Genomic DNA, 16,993 nt, shown 5'->3' on the forward strand with positions numbered 1-16,993 from the left:
GTGGCAGCTGGCTCCGCTGGTTGAGCAAGCAAGGCAAAAGCATCAGTTAGGAAAGCTGAGGAGACTTTTGACCCTACTGAAAATGAGAGAAGGGTATGGCTAAATAACCCTTGTGACTGCAAGAAAAAGTCAAAAAAGGACTGGACCGTTGTGATAATGGGGAGTGGCAAGAGGGGTGGAGCTGGAAATGCAGACAGGGGAATTCATTCCTAATCTTTGGTCCATCTGCCTGATACTAGTTGCTGGGTTGCAACATAACCAATCCAGAGAAAGCAGGTTCTTGAGACATCAGGGGTTCCCTCTTCCAAACAGGAAAAGTTTTTGTAATTGAAGGGTATGCACCTTTGAAACTTTGTCCTAGATTCAAGTTCATTGAATCAAAAGCCAGTTCTGCCATTACCTGAGCAGTTAATAAAATCTATTGCCTTATGATGGATTTTTTCTGCAGGCTAGAATTGATCTGTCTTCGTTGTGATTTGTGAGATTGAGGGGAAAACACAAAATATAATCTGTATTTCTGCTGCACTGAAAAATTTCACTGTGCTCTTCTTCTGAGGCTTGGAAGTAACTAAAGCTGCAGTGGTAATTTTTTTGATTTATTGAAAATAAAGCATACCTTATTAACATTTTAATAAAGAGAATCTCTTTGCAGCGGTGCTCAGAGTTGCTCTTATTTCTCTCTGTGCAATTCCATTCTCTAAAAGGGACAATACTATTGAGATCTGTAAGGCATGATTTGTTAGACTGAAACTAAACACACAAATACACCAAAGCAAAATGCTTTCTAAAGGTGCTGTGTTTGTGAGAGGTGCTTGTCCAATATGTGTGATGCAAAATGGGGATGCTTTGTGAAGAAATCATCCTTGTAAAGCCATTGGTTCTGGTCATCAGACTCTATCCAATGCTTTAGTGATGATGCTGCTGATCTATTTGGGAAGTTGGCTGGCTCTCAAGGCAGAGTCTCTTCTCAAAGGCTGTTTCACAGTGAAAATATGCTCAGTGCAGCCGAGTGCATGAATGAAAAAGCCTCTGGTACCTTCTAGTCTGGCAAAATGCAGCACAAAACTCAACTTGCTCTGTCCTTTCTGCTGTCCCAGGTAAGAAATGTGTGTTTTTTCCTTGCTTTCTTTCATCTTCTTTCTCTTGTGCATTTGGATTTGGAAGTATTTGTAATTCAGGTCTGATTTCTGAGTAATTATACATTGATTGAATTACTGTTGAAAGATGCAAGATCTCTGCTATAAGCCAGTTGCTAGGAACATAGAATCTCATAGTTCCCTGATTTACAATTAGAACAAATTTGCTGTGTGATATATAGCATTTTCTGTTTCCCTTCGGGAAGGGTGGTGGGGAGAATCTTTCAAGTGTCTCGGTAGCAGCTGCAGTAGCAATATTTTCTGTCATATCAAATGCTGCAACTTTGATTTGCCTCTCTCCTCTGTGGCTTTTGCTGGGTAGTAGGTTTATAGGCTGTTATAGGCAGCTCACGTTATTTATTGTTTGGGGTTTTGTTTTTTTTTTAAAAAAAAGGGGGAATATGGAGGAAAAATAAAAATCAAACCTTGCAAAAGGTTCCCTTCCCCGTGCAGCTCACGTTATTTATTGTTTGGGTTTTTTTTTTTTAAAAAAAAAAAAGGGGGAATATGGAGGAAAAATAAAAATCAAACCTTGCAAAAGGTTCCCTTCCCCGTACTCTCTTGATAGATGTGTAATACTCTGTTAGCGACTTGCTATGTAGCCTTGCTCTTATTAAACGTAATAGATCCCCCTCTGCCAGAAAGCAGAGGAAAAAAAAAAACACCCAGCCTTAAAAACACGGAGCTGCTAAAGCGCTGCTGCTGCTGTCTGTCAAAGCAAAGGGACTCGCTCGGCTCTGACTTCTCGGTACCTTGTGGTTGCTCTCTTTTTCTCCTGCTGCTGTTACAGGGCTCACTTTTTGGAAGCTCTGGGGAGGTTTGGAAATCCTTTGTTGTTGTCCAGCTTAAGTGCATCCTTCCTTCTTTTGTCTTTGGAGCTCTGTAAACTCTTTTGTTTAGTGACAGTGGCACTGGCATCCTGTGCACTGAGTAGAGATAAAAGTTAATTCCTTCTTGACTGGTGATCGAGTGGTTTTGTTAACCCTTGGGGGGTTGGTAGGTTTTAGTGTCAAACTAGTGCTCGGGACGCTGAGTCTGTGCACTCGTGTTTGTGTAACTGCAATCTCCAGCAGGCATTTAGTCTGCTTTTTCAAAATAGAATAATGAGGGAAATGGTGAGGGATCACTGTTGGGAGAGCTTTCTTGCTGAGAGGAGATACATCAAGAGTGTATAAGTAGGAAGCAGTAGGGTGAACTGAATGCATATAAGCTGTGGAGCAAGGCTAGGATATTTTGGTCCTGGCTTGCCCTGATAAGGAGTAAAAGCATTAGTGTGGGTGGCTGAAGTTATGGGACAGTAAGAGACTCGGTTGCTGGGGACTCATGTGAGCAAGCACATTGGCATTTGGGTAGGTTCAGGATAACAGTCCTGCTCCAGGGAGTGGAACAAATGAAAGCAGCTGCTTTGGGCCCTAAGTATGGTGCCTGAATGCACTGAAGAAGGATGAATCTGAGGAGCCAGAGCAGCATGTGCTGGGGATATACCCAGAGTTTCTTGCAGGACCTCCCTAGGAGCTGAGGCTCTGTGGACTCTGTAGGAGGGTTGGCCAGTGGGCAGCTCCCCAGCTCTGCTGAGACTAGCTGCAGTGAGTGGGCAAGCTGCTGCTCCTGGGGAGGGTTGAAGGGCTCTCTGGTGGGCTGGGGATGGCCAAAGGGCTCCTGGGGAGGAGAAGCTGTCAAAGTGGGCTGAGAGGCAGCTGGGCTGGCAAAGCTGCCAGTGGGTGGCAAAGCTCAGGGAGCAGAGGAGCTGGGGGGAGAGGGCACAGACAGTGTAAGGTAACCTGTGGATATACTGAGCTGGTGTTCCCTCACCTTGAGACTTGCTGTCTGGACTGCAGTATGCTTGGCTTTTTCTGTGTCTTCAGTCCTTTTTTTGTCCATCTTCTTTACCACAGTAATGAATTAATCAGCTTGAGTTTGGATTTTCTTTATCAGTTCCTTGTAGGAAAAGCAGTATGTATACAACAGAGGAGGACAGATTTCTAAGGTCTGTTAAACCATGTAGCTGGGGTTTTTTTAAACATCAGTAACTCCTTAAAATCTGACAAGGTGCAGAACACCTTTCACCTGATTCTGAAAACAACTGTGCACTTTACTGGTAACTTTCAGTGATACTTCAGAGTTTTTCTTTTCTTGCTGGGCTGAACTTGTGGTGCTATAGAATTGCTTTGTATTTAAGTGCTTAAACTGCTCCCCACCTTCTTTCCTAGCATATGTAGCCTTCTCTGGCAATGACTTTACCTGGTGATTTAACACATCTCCAAGTTTACTTTATAGATCATGCCTAAGAGTTAATGAATTAGGGAATCAATTAGACTATAATAAGGAACTGTACATAAATCTGTCTTCGGGTATAAGGTTGTTGAGTATTGGCAGGTTGAAGTAGGAATTGAAGGTGATAGCATGCTAGGGAAGGAAAGGGAATTACTGAAATGCTATTTGGCTTTTCTCTTTGACACACCACATGCACAACTTTCATGTGACAGGAAAAGTAAACAGAAGAATGTGAGAAACAACATATTAAACAAATGCAGCCATCTGGCTGTGTAGTGGTTGTAACACACTTTGGGATTTTTTGGTAAGTTTTCTTTTTTCTCCATTAGCAGGAGCAATAATACCTCATATAATACAGTTATAGTGGAACCTGCAAAGCTCAATTTTGATAAAATGATTTCTAAGCAATAGCAGTCTAGTAATGCAATACTTTCTGTGGAACTAGAAGATAGGAATAACTTCATTTCAAAGTTATGATAGCAAAGTTTACAGTGTAGAAAAAAAACTTTGAGGAAATTCTTATGTTCATAAGAACACGAACTGAAAAAAGGTTTATTTTTAATTAAAGATCACTTCCAAACCCAGTAACTTTGGGTTTGTGTTTTTTTGGTCTGCATCTAAATCAACTGCATTTGTTAAATAAAAAAAAAACAAAACAAAACAGCCTGTTGAGGCATTTAAAGGATGGTAATAGGGAATTGCTTTTTCAGCCCATTAAGTAAGTTTGTAAAAGTTGTGGTGAACAGGTGGACAATAAATGGATTTTTTTCTTTTACTAAGATGTAGTTTACACTACTACCAACTTTGTCCTATTTTCAGCAACAGGAAAACTGAACATTAGCTGGAATAGCTGAGGAAGATATGTTTCAAGACATTTTTAATTCAGGATCACCTTTAAAACTACAAAGCATATCTATACTATAGAGCTTTATTGATCTGAAGCTGACAATAAAATCTAAGTGTACTCTGTTAGCTTGTGCAGTTCACTATATAGTATACAGGAAGCAGTAATTACACGTTTTTAAATCTATCATATTGGAGTGGTTTTTACATTTTTCCCAAAGGATATTTTTCAAGGTCTATACACAAAATATTTGTTATAAACCAGAAGTTGCTTTTGTATGTTATGCATTTCATGCCAACAGATGAATCAACACAAAAATTAAGTAAAGCATACAAGATGAGGAAAAAATACTTTTTGTGATAGCTTATAACAATAACTATCATGTTCCACTGGCTTGCAACTAAGTAAAATGATTTCACAAGCTTGTCATTATAGTGAATAGAGAAAATCCTGAAACTCTTTCCCCAAATGTATAGCCTACACTACTGCATTTTTAAGCTTTTATTTTTTCAAATTTCTCCAGAAGAGGGCTCCATGCACAGCTTGAAAGTCAGCACCTATGTATTAAAGGGAAAAGAAATTTATCAGCTTCAGGAAAAAAGAAAAATCTTGCTCACACAGTCTGTTGATATAACATTAAAGATTGTTTTCAAATTCTGACTAGGTGTTTCCCTGTTGTATCTTGTTGCTGTAGGTCTTATTTTGTTTCAGACTGCTTATTATTTGAAAATTCTAGAGAAAAAGTTCTATATCTCTTGTGCTATATGTGACTTGTAAAAATACTTAAAAATTAGAGAAACTTAATTGCCGATTACTATGTATAATTATTTGTACTGATGAGCATTTTGTGAGCGGGCTGACACTCCTGACAGTTTCAGGCCGTCATTTTTGGTTAAGTTGTCAAAAAGATCTTCTCCTTGCATATCTCATTCAAAAGATGGTGTCTCCCAAAACACAGAGCCATTCCAACAGTCGTGCTGTGCTATTTGTCAAACGTTGCCTTGGAGGGAAGGTTGGCCCCTGATGAATTAGTATGACTTTAGGCAACAGCTCTAACCTTTTAAAGATATTCTTACACAGGACCTGACCAGACTCTTTTCTGCTAAGCAAGAGGGATTTATTACAACAGATGAGTGGAAATTGGTCATGAAAATGCTGCTAGAATTATGGCATGACAATTAAACATACTTTGTGTACCACTTGAGGTTTTCTTTCAATTTAAGATGTAGCTCGGGCAATATGTTGGGACCTGGTTTCTGTTTCTGATGATCAAAAACTGGAAAAGGTTATTCTAGCACAGGTAATGTCTTTGTGCTGTGGCCCATTGGGGGTTATTGACTTAATTTTTAGTGACTTGTCAGCTAGGGAACAAGTATATCTAAAAGGTGTCTCAACAGACCACTGCAACAGGAAATATATAGAACTTTGTAGGTAGCAACAGTGTTGCCTTTTCAAGAAGACCTGAACTTCTGCCTTTCACTTTCTTCCTCTCTATTGTTGGATAAGTAGGCTCTTCCCATTCTATCAATACCGAAGGGTAGGCTAGATAACAGAGCTGGTACTGTTGTACTCTTCCTGCATCACTGCTGGAGTCAAATCTCTTCAGCTGGTGGGTTGTAGCCATGTGCTGTGTGTCAGGCTTTTGGCCTCAGGTTTCAGAGTTCCTGTGCCAACACAAGCTTTTGGGGAGGAGAGGGGCTTCATTTGGGACTTGAGGCAGAAATGTGAGGTTAATGCGTTTTTAATTGTTTGATGGGAATAAGTTCTTAATTCTGGCTTTGACAGATAAAAGCACCAAATTGACTTTTTTTTTTTGGTGCATCACTAGTATTCTAACCAGCAAAGCTTCATCTGTGCAGGCAAAAAGACAAATCTTCCATGTCCACTGGGGAGGAGAGACAGAATGAGAGGGATTTATCATCCTTAGGAGACTAAGTGGGCTATAGCTCTTCCCAGTTAACTCTGGATGATATTAGTGGGTTCTTGATCATGGCCATATGGTTGCACTGTGCCCTACCCTAATCACCAGATGGATGGGACCGGCCCAGATGGGAGACACTGTTTTTCTGTCACTTCACGTGTCCTGCAGCTAGTACAATGTTAGTGTATACAAATCAGTAGGATATTAAATGCCAAAGAGGAGTGAAAAATATGACTTGCTTTATTAACCACTGTTTCATTATTCAAAGATCTTGGAAATTTGCCCACTGCAGCTTTTTTTGTGTGTTGTGATGTGGACTGTATTCTCTGTCAAATGGAAGAATATAATTCTTTGAAAGCCTTATTGTTTTGTATGAAGGGAACTCATTCCACTACTACCTTATTCAATATTCTACTGTTTTTGACCATTTTTTCTTTAGCCAATAAAATTAATAAGGAACTTAAGATTTGGTTTGATGGAGCTGGTTAAAACAGTTCTAAGAAGAGACCAAAATAAATATGAGCTATTAAGAGAGGGGTGGGGTGAATCTTTTCAGCACATAGCAGTTTATCAGTATCTCCAACCACTTGGAAAAAGCTGATTAAGGTGCTTAAATAACTTCTGATAACTATGAATATCCATGTATGGATGTCTAATTTGCTGTCTTTATGGACCTTGCTTTTAGGGAGCTGAACATCCATGATTGAGCTTTTGAAGTGTCTCAAAATTGGGCACCCATTTGCAGCTTTCTGGAATGAATAAGTTTGTATTGCCTGAGGTTCCTCAGGCTCCATTTGATAAAGGTTCTACTCCTCTAATCTGTCATTTAAAAAAACCCAACAACCTAATAGCTATTTTTTTTCAGTCTAAACTCTTGCTGTGAACAACTAATGTTTAATTCCTTACTGGTAATAGCAATGGAATGAAGAACAAATAACTGTTCTGTGTATGAAGACTGTTAATAGGAGTACAGGCAGACAGACAGTGGGTTTCTAAAAGTTTGAAGAAGTCTTTGGCAGAGGAGTAATCATAGCAGATGGACCTTCTGGCACTTGTGTGTAACAAGGACTCAAAATGCTGAAAACCATGAGTTCTAGGCCATTAAGCTGTCACAGCACTATTAATATGGTTGTATGCAAAGAAATATGTATACATACAACTTGAATTTAGGATATGAGAGATACTCCCTTGCAAATAGCTATACCTGTAAGCTTTTCTCAGCTAACATTACTTGTGTGCTGCTGACTACTGTTGAAGGTTACCCCCTTTTCCTCCCCTGAGCTATGCTAAGTGTGAGTGCTCCTTTTCTGCTCCAGGGCAAAGTTGGCAAGATCGGCTTGAAATGTAGCTGGGGGAGTACTGATTCTATACATTAATGGCTGTCTGCCACATGGACAGCAATACGTCTGTGGCAGAGGTAGAAAGAGGATGAATAACTTCTCATATTGCTTCAATCCATAAAACTGTTAGCACACTGAGTTTTGTTTGAATTGCTATGGAGCAAAAAAGCATGTTACAACATACTTACCACGCTGATAATCGGCTCATCTACTTTATAGACACTTAATCTATTTCTTTTCATTTTCTTGGCATAACTTGGAATTGCAAGAAGGGTTTCTGTGCAAACTGTCTTTAAAGAGGAGTCTCGGAGTCAAACATGGGGGATTTTGAACCCGTTAAGAGTAAAATAAAAGCTGGCAGCTGTCCATGAAGTCACTGTATAAAGGCAGAAATTCTAAGCTGCTGTAAATTCATCTGGATCCACTAGGGAGCTGTCCCAGCATGCATGAATTAGGAATATGATCCATAGCTTGTATAGACAGCATACAAGGATGGGGCGTGTGCATGTGTAATCATGTAAAGTTGCCCCTTCCCCGGCCTATTACATTGTTCTTGATGTAAGATGGTCTTTGAGTGAGTCTGTTACATTTTAACTTTGAGCCAACTGGTGGTAACTGCTTGGGAGCAGAGAAAACCCTGGGAACAGATCTTGCATTTTCCCATAGACGAACTTACTGGCTTTGAGTTCCCATACTGCCAAATAAGGTGTATTTATACATTTCTCTAGAGACAGCCCTTTGTTTTCCCTTAGGAACCACGTTTTATCAGACGACAAACAGCTACATCAAAATGTGAGAGCTGAACATAGCACTGCTCTATAGTTGACAAAGAAGGAAATCCAGAACATCTGGTACTTTGCTCCCTAAGTGAAAGGAGATGGAATTAGCCATTAGAATCAGATGGGCATTTCCCTCCCCATTAAATCCATTGTTTCAGAGCTCTGTCAGGGGAAGCTGAGCAACTCCAACTGTGCTACAAAGCAGGAATGGGTATCTCAGCTGCAGGTTTGAGCTGTTCAGTACAGTTAGGTAACTGGCCAAGTTAAAAGGTGTTCAGTTTGACCTTCTGCCAAGAAAAGATAACTGGTCTTGCAAGTGCCAGGAAGCCATGGGTACTGTCTAGCATCCTTATTCAGGTGAAATGCAAAATGAAAAACCTGTGGGTAAAGGCAAATGACAATTAAATTAAAATAGAAAAAGACATTAAAATCAGTTTTGATTTCTGGGCATTTGTATTAGCCTGCTACCTAAATGTTGTATTGCATGGCAGGCTAAGTGGTTTTATTTCCAAAATGTCTTTTGTTTTCATAATTCATTATCTGATTGAACTAAGTGGACTCTGAACTCTATAAATCTTGATTTATGAATATCAATAATCCTATCAATTTACTGATATACAACTCTGACCTGAACACTAAAGTAGTTAGGCCCATATTTGATTGCTTTGCCTTAATACGTGGCAATATCATTGCAGGAGACATTATTCAGTGGGACAAGGATGTAAGGACAGTCATTAAAGCCCAACAATAATGGGAAGTACACCTTTTTGCGCACACACTTCAGTTCAGAAATAGATAAGAATCTGGTATTCTATTTTTTGAATAATTTTCTTCTAATGCTTTTAATTAAAAGATCTCATTTTAAAATGATAAAGAAGAATAAAATCTCCATTTTTAAATGTCATCTGTAGTTTTCCCTAATTGTTGGATCTATGCAGTTTAGTTATTCATGCAGAAGTGTGGCATTCTGTGCAGTGAGGATATTGATTATTGCAATCTGACTAAACAGCAGCTCTTTAGACGATAATTTCAGATTCAACATGTTACCAGGAAATAAGTTAAGGAATAAACTGTGAAACTTCTGTATCTTGTGGAAGAGACTTCCGGTGTTGCACATCTCTTAACCTTAGTTTTTTGAGTTTGCAATAGCAAAACACTGTTGCTTACACTAATATGGGAGCAGGTCTCCAGTGGACGTGGATTGATTACATTGCCCTGCTTTGTGTTATCTAGTTGAAGGATGGCTAGTATCAATGCCATGTGCGTTTCTGCTGTGTACATACTGGGAGGCTTACATGGCTTCTATTGCTATTATATCTGAGTACCCTGCAAATAGTAATGAATTTATCCTTGCTTCCCTAAAATAAATGCTGAGTTACGACAGGAACATTATTCTGAAATGGGAGACAGCGTCCAACATCTGCCTGTTTCAATGACTTTAGTTCTATTATCTTAGTTGAGTAATGATGTAGGCTGCTGTCACTTTTGATGCTGGTGTTGATTCAGTGGTGACAGTTCATTGTACTATGGAAAGATTAATTCTGATTGGAAGGAGCCCAGAATAAATTCAGTCTTTAGGCCAATCAGAAGCTGGTGCATGTAGTACATTTTAATATTGTCACTCAACTTTCAAGAATATAATTATGATTTGCCAAAGAACTGCTTATATCTATAGAGCTACTCTTTTGTGTGTAGAGAAAACGAAGAAGAGAAAATGTTTAGCTAATCATAACTGTATAGAGTTCTTTTAGGCATAAGGAAAATGGAGTGTGCTTGCTTATAACTGGTGTGAATGTGATGGCTGCTAGCAAAATGATCAGTTGGAGTGGAGGATGAGGAGGCTGGCAGTACTATATATACTCACAGCATTAGAGACCAAAACAGTTTGGGGTAGAGACAGGGGCAGATAATAAGCAAGCAACTATCCTTCCAGTGCTTGGGTAGGGGGTATTTCCACTGCAATGTAAGATGTAGTCTCAATGGCAGAGTATTTCCCTCGCTGTCTGTTCCCATCTTCCTTCCTTTCTTCAGATTGGAGGAGGCAGAGCTACCAAAAGCTTGGAATCCTCTGGTAGGAGGCTAGCTGCCTGGTGATGGCTGTTCCGCTATGTCTGGCTTCTGGAAGTGTGATGTTGCTGTCCTAAAGTGTCATTGTTAGTGAAATGCAGCTAAATATTTGAATTCCTGGGGGGATGATGACACATGAATGGACCATTTGTTACAAGCCCCAAAACATGAGAGTCTGTAGACCTGTTTGGGCTACTGAAAACTAATCTCTGACTCTGTGAAACAGCTGCCTCTTCCTGTATGGTTATGTCTCCCTGAAATGAGGATCCAATCTTTTTACGCTTGCTTCCCAATTGAATACAATTTTCAAAGCTTTTGTTCCTTCATGAGTCAAAGGCACACAAGCACAGAACCTGTTTCTTGCTGTGCATGGGAACTAAACATTGATTACGGGTGGCTGAAGGAGTTTGGCTAAAATAGAAACAGACTTGGTTGTCTGCCATAACTCATGTTGAACGTGAACAAAATCATTTTTCCAACTTGTACTTGACTTCTGATTTCTGCATGCTCTGTGTTTGTGAAGTCTAGCTGGGGTATGGACGAAGAAAAAGCAATCATGCACAGCACAAGTGGTTCTTCCTTCCTTACCTCCAGGCTGACTGGAAGCAGCAGCATTCCTGTAATTTCCTTGTTCAAATTACTTTTTCTCTGTTCCACTTCATGTGCTCAAAAAAAAATTCAGATAGTCTGAGTGCTTTTACTTTTTCTACTCCAAACTTTCTTCCAGAACTTTGTAGATATAAGGAAGAAATCTTTTACAATGAGGGTGGTGAAACACTGGAACAGTAGCCCAGAGAGGTGGTAGATGCTCCATCCCTGGAAACATTCAAGGTCGGGTTGGATGCGGCTCTGAGCAAACTGGTCTAGTTGAAGATGTGCCTGCTCATTGCGAGGGGGTTGGAAAAGATGGTTTTTAAAGGTCCCTTCCAACCCAAACTATTGTATGATTCTAACTTCTAGTGTTGGGGGAAACGATAAATACTTATGACTGTGTTTTAGCTTCTCTTAGATGGGCTGCAACACGCCCTTTTAGAAAGTCCATCCCTGTTCTTGGTGCTTATAAATGTTTTTGTTTTAGTAGATGAGAAGATGGGGATTTTCCTGCAGCATGAGGAAAACCAGACACACCTAAGGAGTCACATTCCTTTAGCATTTTACATAGGTCCTGGTTATTTTCACTGAGTAATCTGCAGATTGCCTAGAGTTAGTGTGATGTTAAACTGTAACTTTTAGCTACTGTTGTAGGCAACTCTAAGCATTGTACTGTTAGTACTTGGGTACCTGGTACAAATCTTGTGCATTTCTTGGTGTGTCCATATTATTATAATACTTTTTCCCTTGGTCCCCTAAGACGGTCTAGTTCTATGTACACATATGGAAAAGAATTTAATTTGGCTGCCCCATTAATGGTTTTATGTTGGTGATCTCTTAAATGACCAGAAGTGCTGGGACAGTTAGTAATAAACATGCCGACATAGCTGCTGAATTTATTGTTTCTTTCCTTGGCTGACTGAGGAATACAAGAAAGAAGATCAAACATTAACACACAAAAATGGAAAGGAAAACAAAACCAAGGGAAAAAGAAAAAGTTATATTCAACACCCTGTAAAATTTTGCAGGTGTTAGATTTGGAAAGCAGCATTTTTTTCTTTGTGATACAGTTACCAGGTGTGTATGGGAATGGAGTGCAGCAACTAGTCTGATTCTGCTTGATTTCTGCATCTCCATTTGCATGCAATTTTATCTGAGAGTTTAGGCTGACACCCATACCCAGAGCTCTTACTCATATCTGGATCTGAAGCTGCTGGCATCAGGAAACAGCAGTATTTTACTCTGTTTTATGCGTATTTGTGTGTGTGAGTTTGCTGGCTTATGAGAGACAGGAAATTTAATCCTTTGTAAAACGCTGTCTCTGTTTCCAGTGTTCATTAGTTGCCTAGCCACAGAACTCTCCTCTTTTCTACACTTTATGTTTTGGTGGGACTTTTTTATTATCATTTGCTGTATGTCTTAATGGACAATATTTATTTCTGTCTGCTACTTTGACATTGTTGTGTTGATGATCATTAAATCCATTCTGCTGATGCTTTGGGAAACTTGTTACTGCACAGATGAAATAGAATTTAGGAGATACCTTCCCCTAATTGACTAGTTGGCTGGGGAGGGAATGGGAAAGGAGAGAACAGAGGAGAAACTGGGTGTAAGGTGTGAAGCCAAACCAGCCTTCATTGCAGGAGATCACATTGCAGTTTCTTTTGAAACTGTTTGCGTGTTGCTTCTTTAACTGTCTGAAATGATTTAATGTATATTAGAAAGGTCATTTCCTACACAGTCTGTGTAATGCCAGCATACTTTTTAACTGCATACTGGTGGAAGTATGTCCCAGAGAAAATAAAAAGCTAGGAAAGGGGCAGAGAACCTGGGAGGGACAGCTCTGTTACAGCTTTCCAGCAATAAATCTGAAGCAAGCCAGATACCAGGAAAAGCTAGGCAATGTCTTGCTGAAATAAGTATTATGGGCCAGCTGTTAGAGAGAAAGGATCCAAAGTTTTGTCAGGTGTTATGTGATTTCCCTCCCCTACGACTTTTGCCAATATATAATTTCAGACTTATTCCCTTTCTCTTATTTTCTGACATCTCCTGGAGGCCAGCTGAAGAGCAAAGATTAAAGGGAAGAGAACCTGACTTCAGGCACACTTGCAAACTAGCTGTTAGTTTTCTGCAGGTCCTTCCATGCTTAAAATGGAAACAACCCTCTCCTGACAACTGAGCATACAATTCATGTGCAATAGATCTACCTCTGACACTGTATTTCTGGGGTGTCTGTACAACTCATGACTCATGTGGCAGTGCCTGAGTTTAAGCACTGATAAAGGGAACACAGCAGAGTGCAAATACATTTGACCTTTCAAAACATTGAAAAGAAAAACAAATAAAAATAGTTACTTTGCAGATTTTTCTTGTACATTTGTAATGACTGTAAGCAAACCAGCATTCTCATTTTTGACTTGGGAGCCTGGGTAGCACAGAGGTGTCTAGGCCTGAGGCCTGCTGTTCTGTACCTGCTGTTCCCAGGACAGTGTGTGAGCTGGCCCGATGTTGGAGAAGAAGTTCAAGTCAACTTTGATTTTTCCAGTTCAAGGATTGGTCTGTAGTTCAGTTCGGCTGCATCCCAAAATCTTTAGTGTTTAATAAGCTATGCTTATGTAGTTGGCATGCTGGTCTTGGTTCACTTGCCTGATGCGCAAGAGTCTGTATTTCAGGTATAAAGTGTCACTGCAACTGGCACTTTAAACACAGAAGAAAGGCTCAGGCTCCCATGGAAAGTTTCTGCTGGCATCCTCAGCTAGCTACAGCCTTGGCTAGCTTGCATGCAGCCACCTCTTAATATTGTGGTGAGCACCTTTTAAAAAGCGAGTGTTTCCATGGATGCTGTATGGTATAAATACCCCTGTTGAGTTTGTGCTGCAGGGCTCAGCCCTGCCCCGAGTGAACCCCTCCAGCGAGGGCTGGGGTTTTTAAATAGCAGCATGGCTGAGTCAGGGGCATGCCAGGCCTGTTACACTGCCTCTCCCCATGTCATGATTGCTCCTGGGGAATATGTGTAGCTCTGAATATGGTTCCAAATATGATGGGAACTGGAGATCCTCCCTCCATTTTCTCGTAAAACTGTTGTTGATTTGAGAGCACATTCCTTTGCTTTAAAAGCAGAGGAAGAACATGCAGTACATCTCTCCCAGCCTGTAAGCTAGAGATGTACATGGTGTGCAGAGTTTTGTGCCAAGCTCTGGGGGCAGGTTTTGTATGAAGTGATCAAGGTAAATTTTCCCCTTAAGCCTCTTTGGGGAAGGTAGGGAAGGCTTTGCAGCACCTGGAGTAGGGCTCCGATCTGGTATTGCTACCACTCTTTTTGGTATTTCTAAAATTACCTTGGAGTTGGTGCACTGTAATTTTGGATGGGCTTGGGTCTGAAGCTGCTAAACTAAACAATAGCCCCTCCTTGACTTATTTGTACTACCTTCCTGCCTGTCATATGCTGGTCAAGTCCAGTGCATCAGGGAGAAACGTTTTTCTCTTCTCATCCCACTTTCTTATTTCCTGGTTCACTGTGTAGTCGCTCTCTGTGGCTGTGGTTACATGAATTTCATTAATAGCAAATCTCGGGCAATCTGCTTAAATAATAATCAGCATGTCTTTTAATTTGCCCTTCTTCCATACATTTGTTGTGAATCGGTGAACTGTCTGATCGGCTAGCTACCTTAGCACCTGTAAACAAATCTCTCTGTTTTTGTTTAGTGCTATTGGCAAGGCTTCTTGCTGAAGCAGGCTGCTGGGCTGGGAGGGGTCTGGTACTTGTGGAGACTAGAAAGTGTGACTGCAGCTTAATAGGTAAAGAGCATCCTTCAAGGAAAGGGATTCCTTGCTATTCTGTCTTATTTAGTAAGTCTTTGCTCTAAAACATGTAATTAGTCCCTGGATAAGCAGTACTAGTACATCAAACTTGATATCTTTTCTGGAGAAGCTTTTAACTGTTCCCTTCAAAGTTATGCTCCCTTTTGCTTAGTCTGCTTCTGGCCCGAGGCACTGTAATTGTATAACAGCCTGGCTTTGGCTGGACAGAAGTAGGGCAGGGAGTTTTCTTAAGCAATAGCTGAGGAAGGTTTTGAGCTTTGGCCTTCCCCTTGCCCAGCAAACTCTTTGTGGATTTTACTTTATTTTTTTAGCCTTTCTCTTCAGACCGTGCTGATTCATTAAGAATCTGAACTGTAAAGCAGCAGCTTTTCCCACCAGCCACGTACATAAGGCTGACCCTTGGCTTGAATACAAAGTTTGGTGTCAACCTTCCCCCATTAGCAAATATAGTGTAAATCTTACTGACAAGGTTTCCAGGCAGCTGTGGCTGGGGGGCTGTAGGCAGTGAATGTGTCTGAATGACAGAAGTAACTTCTGATCTGTGTACTTGGCACTGAAGCTCATGCACCAACAGGCCCAGGAGAAGAGGGTTGTTTCTTGCTCTGTCCCTTGCCCAGTTTCCACGTGGACACGCTTCCATGAGCGGTGTCTTGCCTCGCAGTGCTTGGCTAGCACGCCTGGGGGTCAGAGCCCACTGCTGACACCAGGAAAAGGCTGCTGGCCTGGGTAGGCATAGCTGCACTCACAGCACTTGGAGCTTTGCATCTCTCTTAATAGCCTCATCCTTCTTGAGCATCTTGATTTCAAGTATCTGTTGAAGCACTGTAAACAGATTTCCTTCGGTTCTGCGGCACTACACGCTGTGTTGCAATACATTTTGTCTGCTTTAAAGCTGTTAGTGATTCATTAGTTTACAGTTCCAAAAACTAATTCCAAAGGGATCACTCATCTCCCTAGAGCAGTGAAGATATTTTCAGGCTGGCTACACAGTGCTACAGCAGTGTTTTTGAGACTTGCCTGGTTCAAATCGTGTGGCAATGATACCACCAAATGCTGCCAATTCAATGGAGGATTGCACAGAGATTCCATGGGTGGGAACTTGCAATATTATTAGACACAGCTAATAATAGTTCCTCTTGACTTCTGAAATGTCAGAATGGTCTTGTGAGTAACTGCACTTTGGAAAGCATTAACTTTTTGTTTGCCAAGAGTAGTCCCTGAAACATCCAATGCTGTATTAGGCTTGTAATAAATAAAGTATATTGGAAACAGGGAGTCTTATATATGTGTCTGTGGATTGACTAGTGTCGAGATCTCAGAGTTGCAGCATCAGTCTGGGGACCAATGATTGTATCTTGTGTGTGTACAATGACTAGAAAGATGAGCTTCTATACATAGATTGCTAAAATCTAATGAGCATGTCTCTGCCTCTTTTTCCTCATCTGTAAAGGGCTTTGAAACCCCCTAGTGATAAATCTCTAGTGTCTATTTAAAAAAAAAGCATGCTAACATAAAGAAGCAACTCTGTTATCTTTGAAAGCGGTCAGTTTCTAACAGACTGTCCCAGAGTCGTATCTCCAGGGTTTCAGGAGTTTCTCTGAGTGTATCTCCCAGATCAATTGCTCTAGCCCTGGATCTTCTGGCAAGGAATGGTAACTGTGCTTTGCAGAGAACTTCAAATGTTTTCAATTGCTTTATGAATCAAGTGAAACCAAAAGTTAAAAAAAAAAAACCAAACCCTCAAATTCTCTGTGGAACTAAGTTAATACTCTTTCTTGCACTACCTGTTTGTTTCTTTCTGTTGCCTAGTGCATCCAGCAAGGTACCAGCAGTATGTCTCTAGCTGCAGGATTTACTCTAAGATTTTTATGGACTGCTGGAGGCCAATCAGTAGGGGATTTTGATATGTTGGCTGCAGAGTGTCAGAAACTAATAAATGAAAATACTACAAAAACAAGTTCTTAGTCAAAATATGGTAGCATTTAGAGTGAGAAATTAAGCCATGAGCTTTTGTGTCCTTTTGAGGGTATAACTAAAAGCATAGCTCCGAGGCAGACGAGCTGAGTTGCAAGGTGCTGGATGCTTGTCTCTACTTGTGATTTGACTTTTGAGAATACAGAGCTGGATGGAATTGCATGTAGCCAAGCCCTTGATTGGAGAGCAATGCGAACACAGGAGAAAGATGGCCTACATTCAAAGTGCTGCTTCTCAGTAGCCTT

General features: G+C 40.6%; 1 protein-coding gene across 1 annotated transcript in view; it reads left to right on the top strand.

The window, feature by feature from the left end:
- The first annotated feature begins 943 nt into the window (after window positions 1–943).
- CDH13 (cadherin 13) overlaps window positions 944–16,993 on the top strand; it is a 465,789-nt gene continuing 449,739 nt past the window's right edge. The window contains exon 1 of the mRNA XM_014942408.1: window positions 944–1,097. Coding sequence (XP_014797894.1) covers window positions 1,053–1,097 — 45 coding nt within the window. The 5' untranslated portion in view covers window positions 944–1,052. The remainder of the gene's footprint in view (window positions 1,098–16,993) is intronic.

This window comes from Calidris pugnax, unplaced genomic scaffold, assembly GCF_001431845.1.
Source record: "Calidris pugnax isolate Ruff unplaced genomic scaffold, ASM143184v1 scaffold28, whole genome shotgun sequence".
In the NCBI taxonomy this organism is placed as follows: Eukaryota; Metazoa; Chordata; class Aves; order Charadriiformes; family Scolopacidae; genus Calidris; species Calidris pugnax.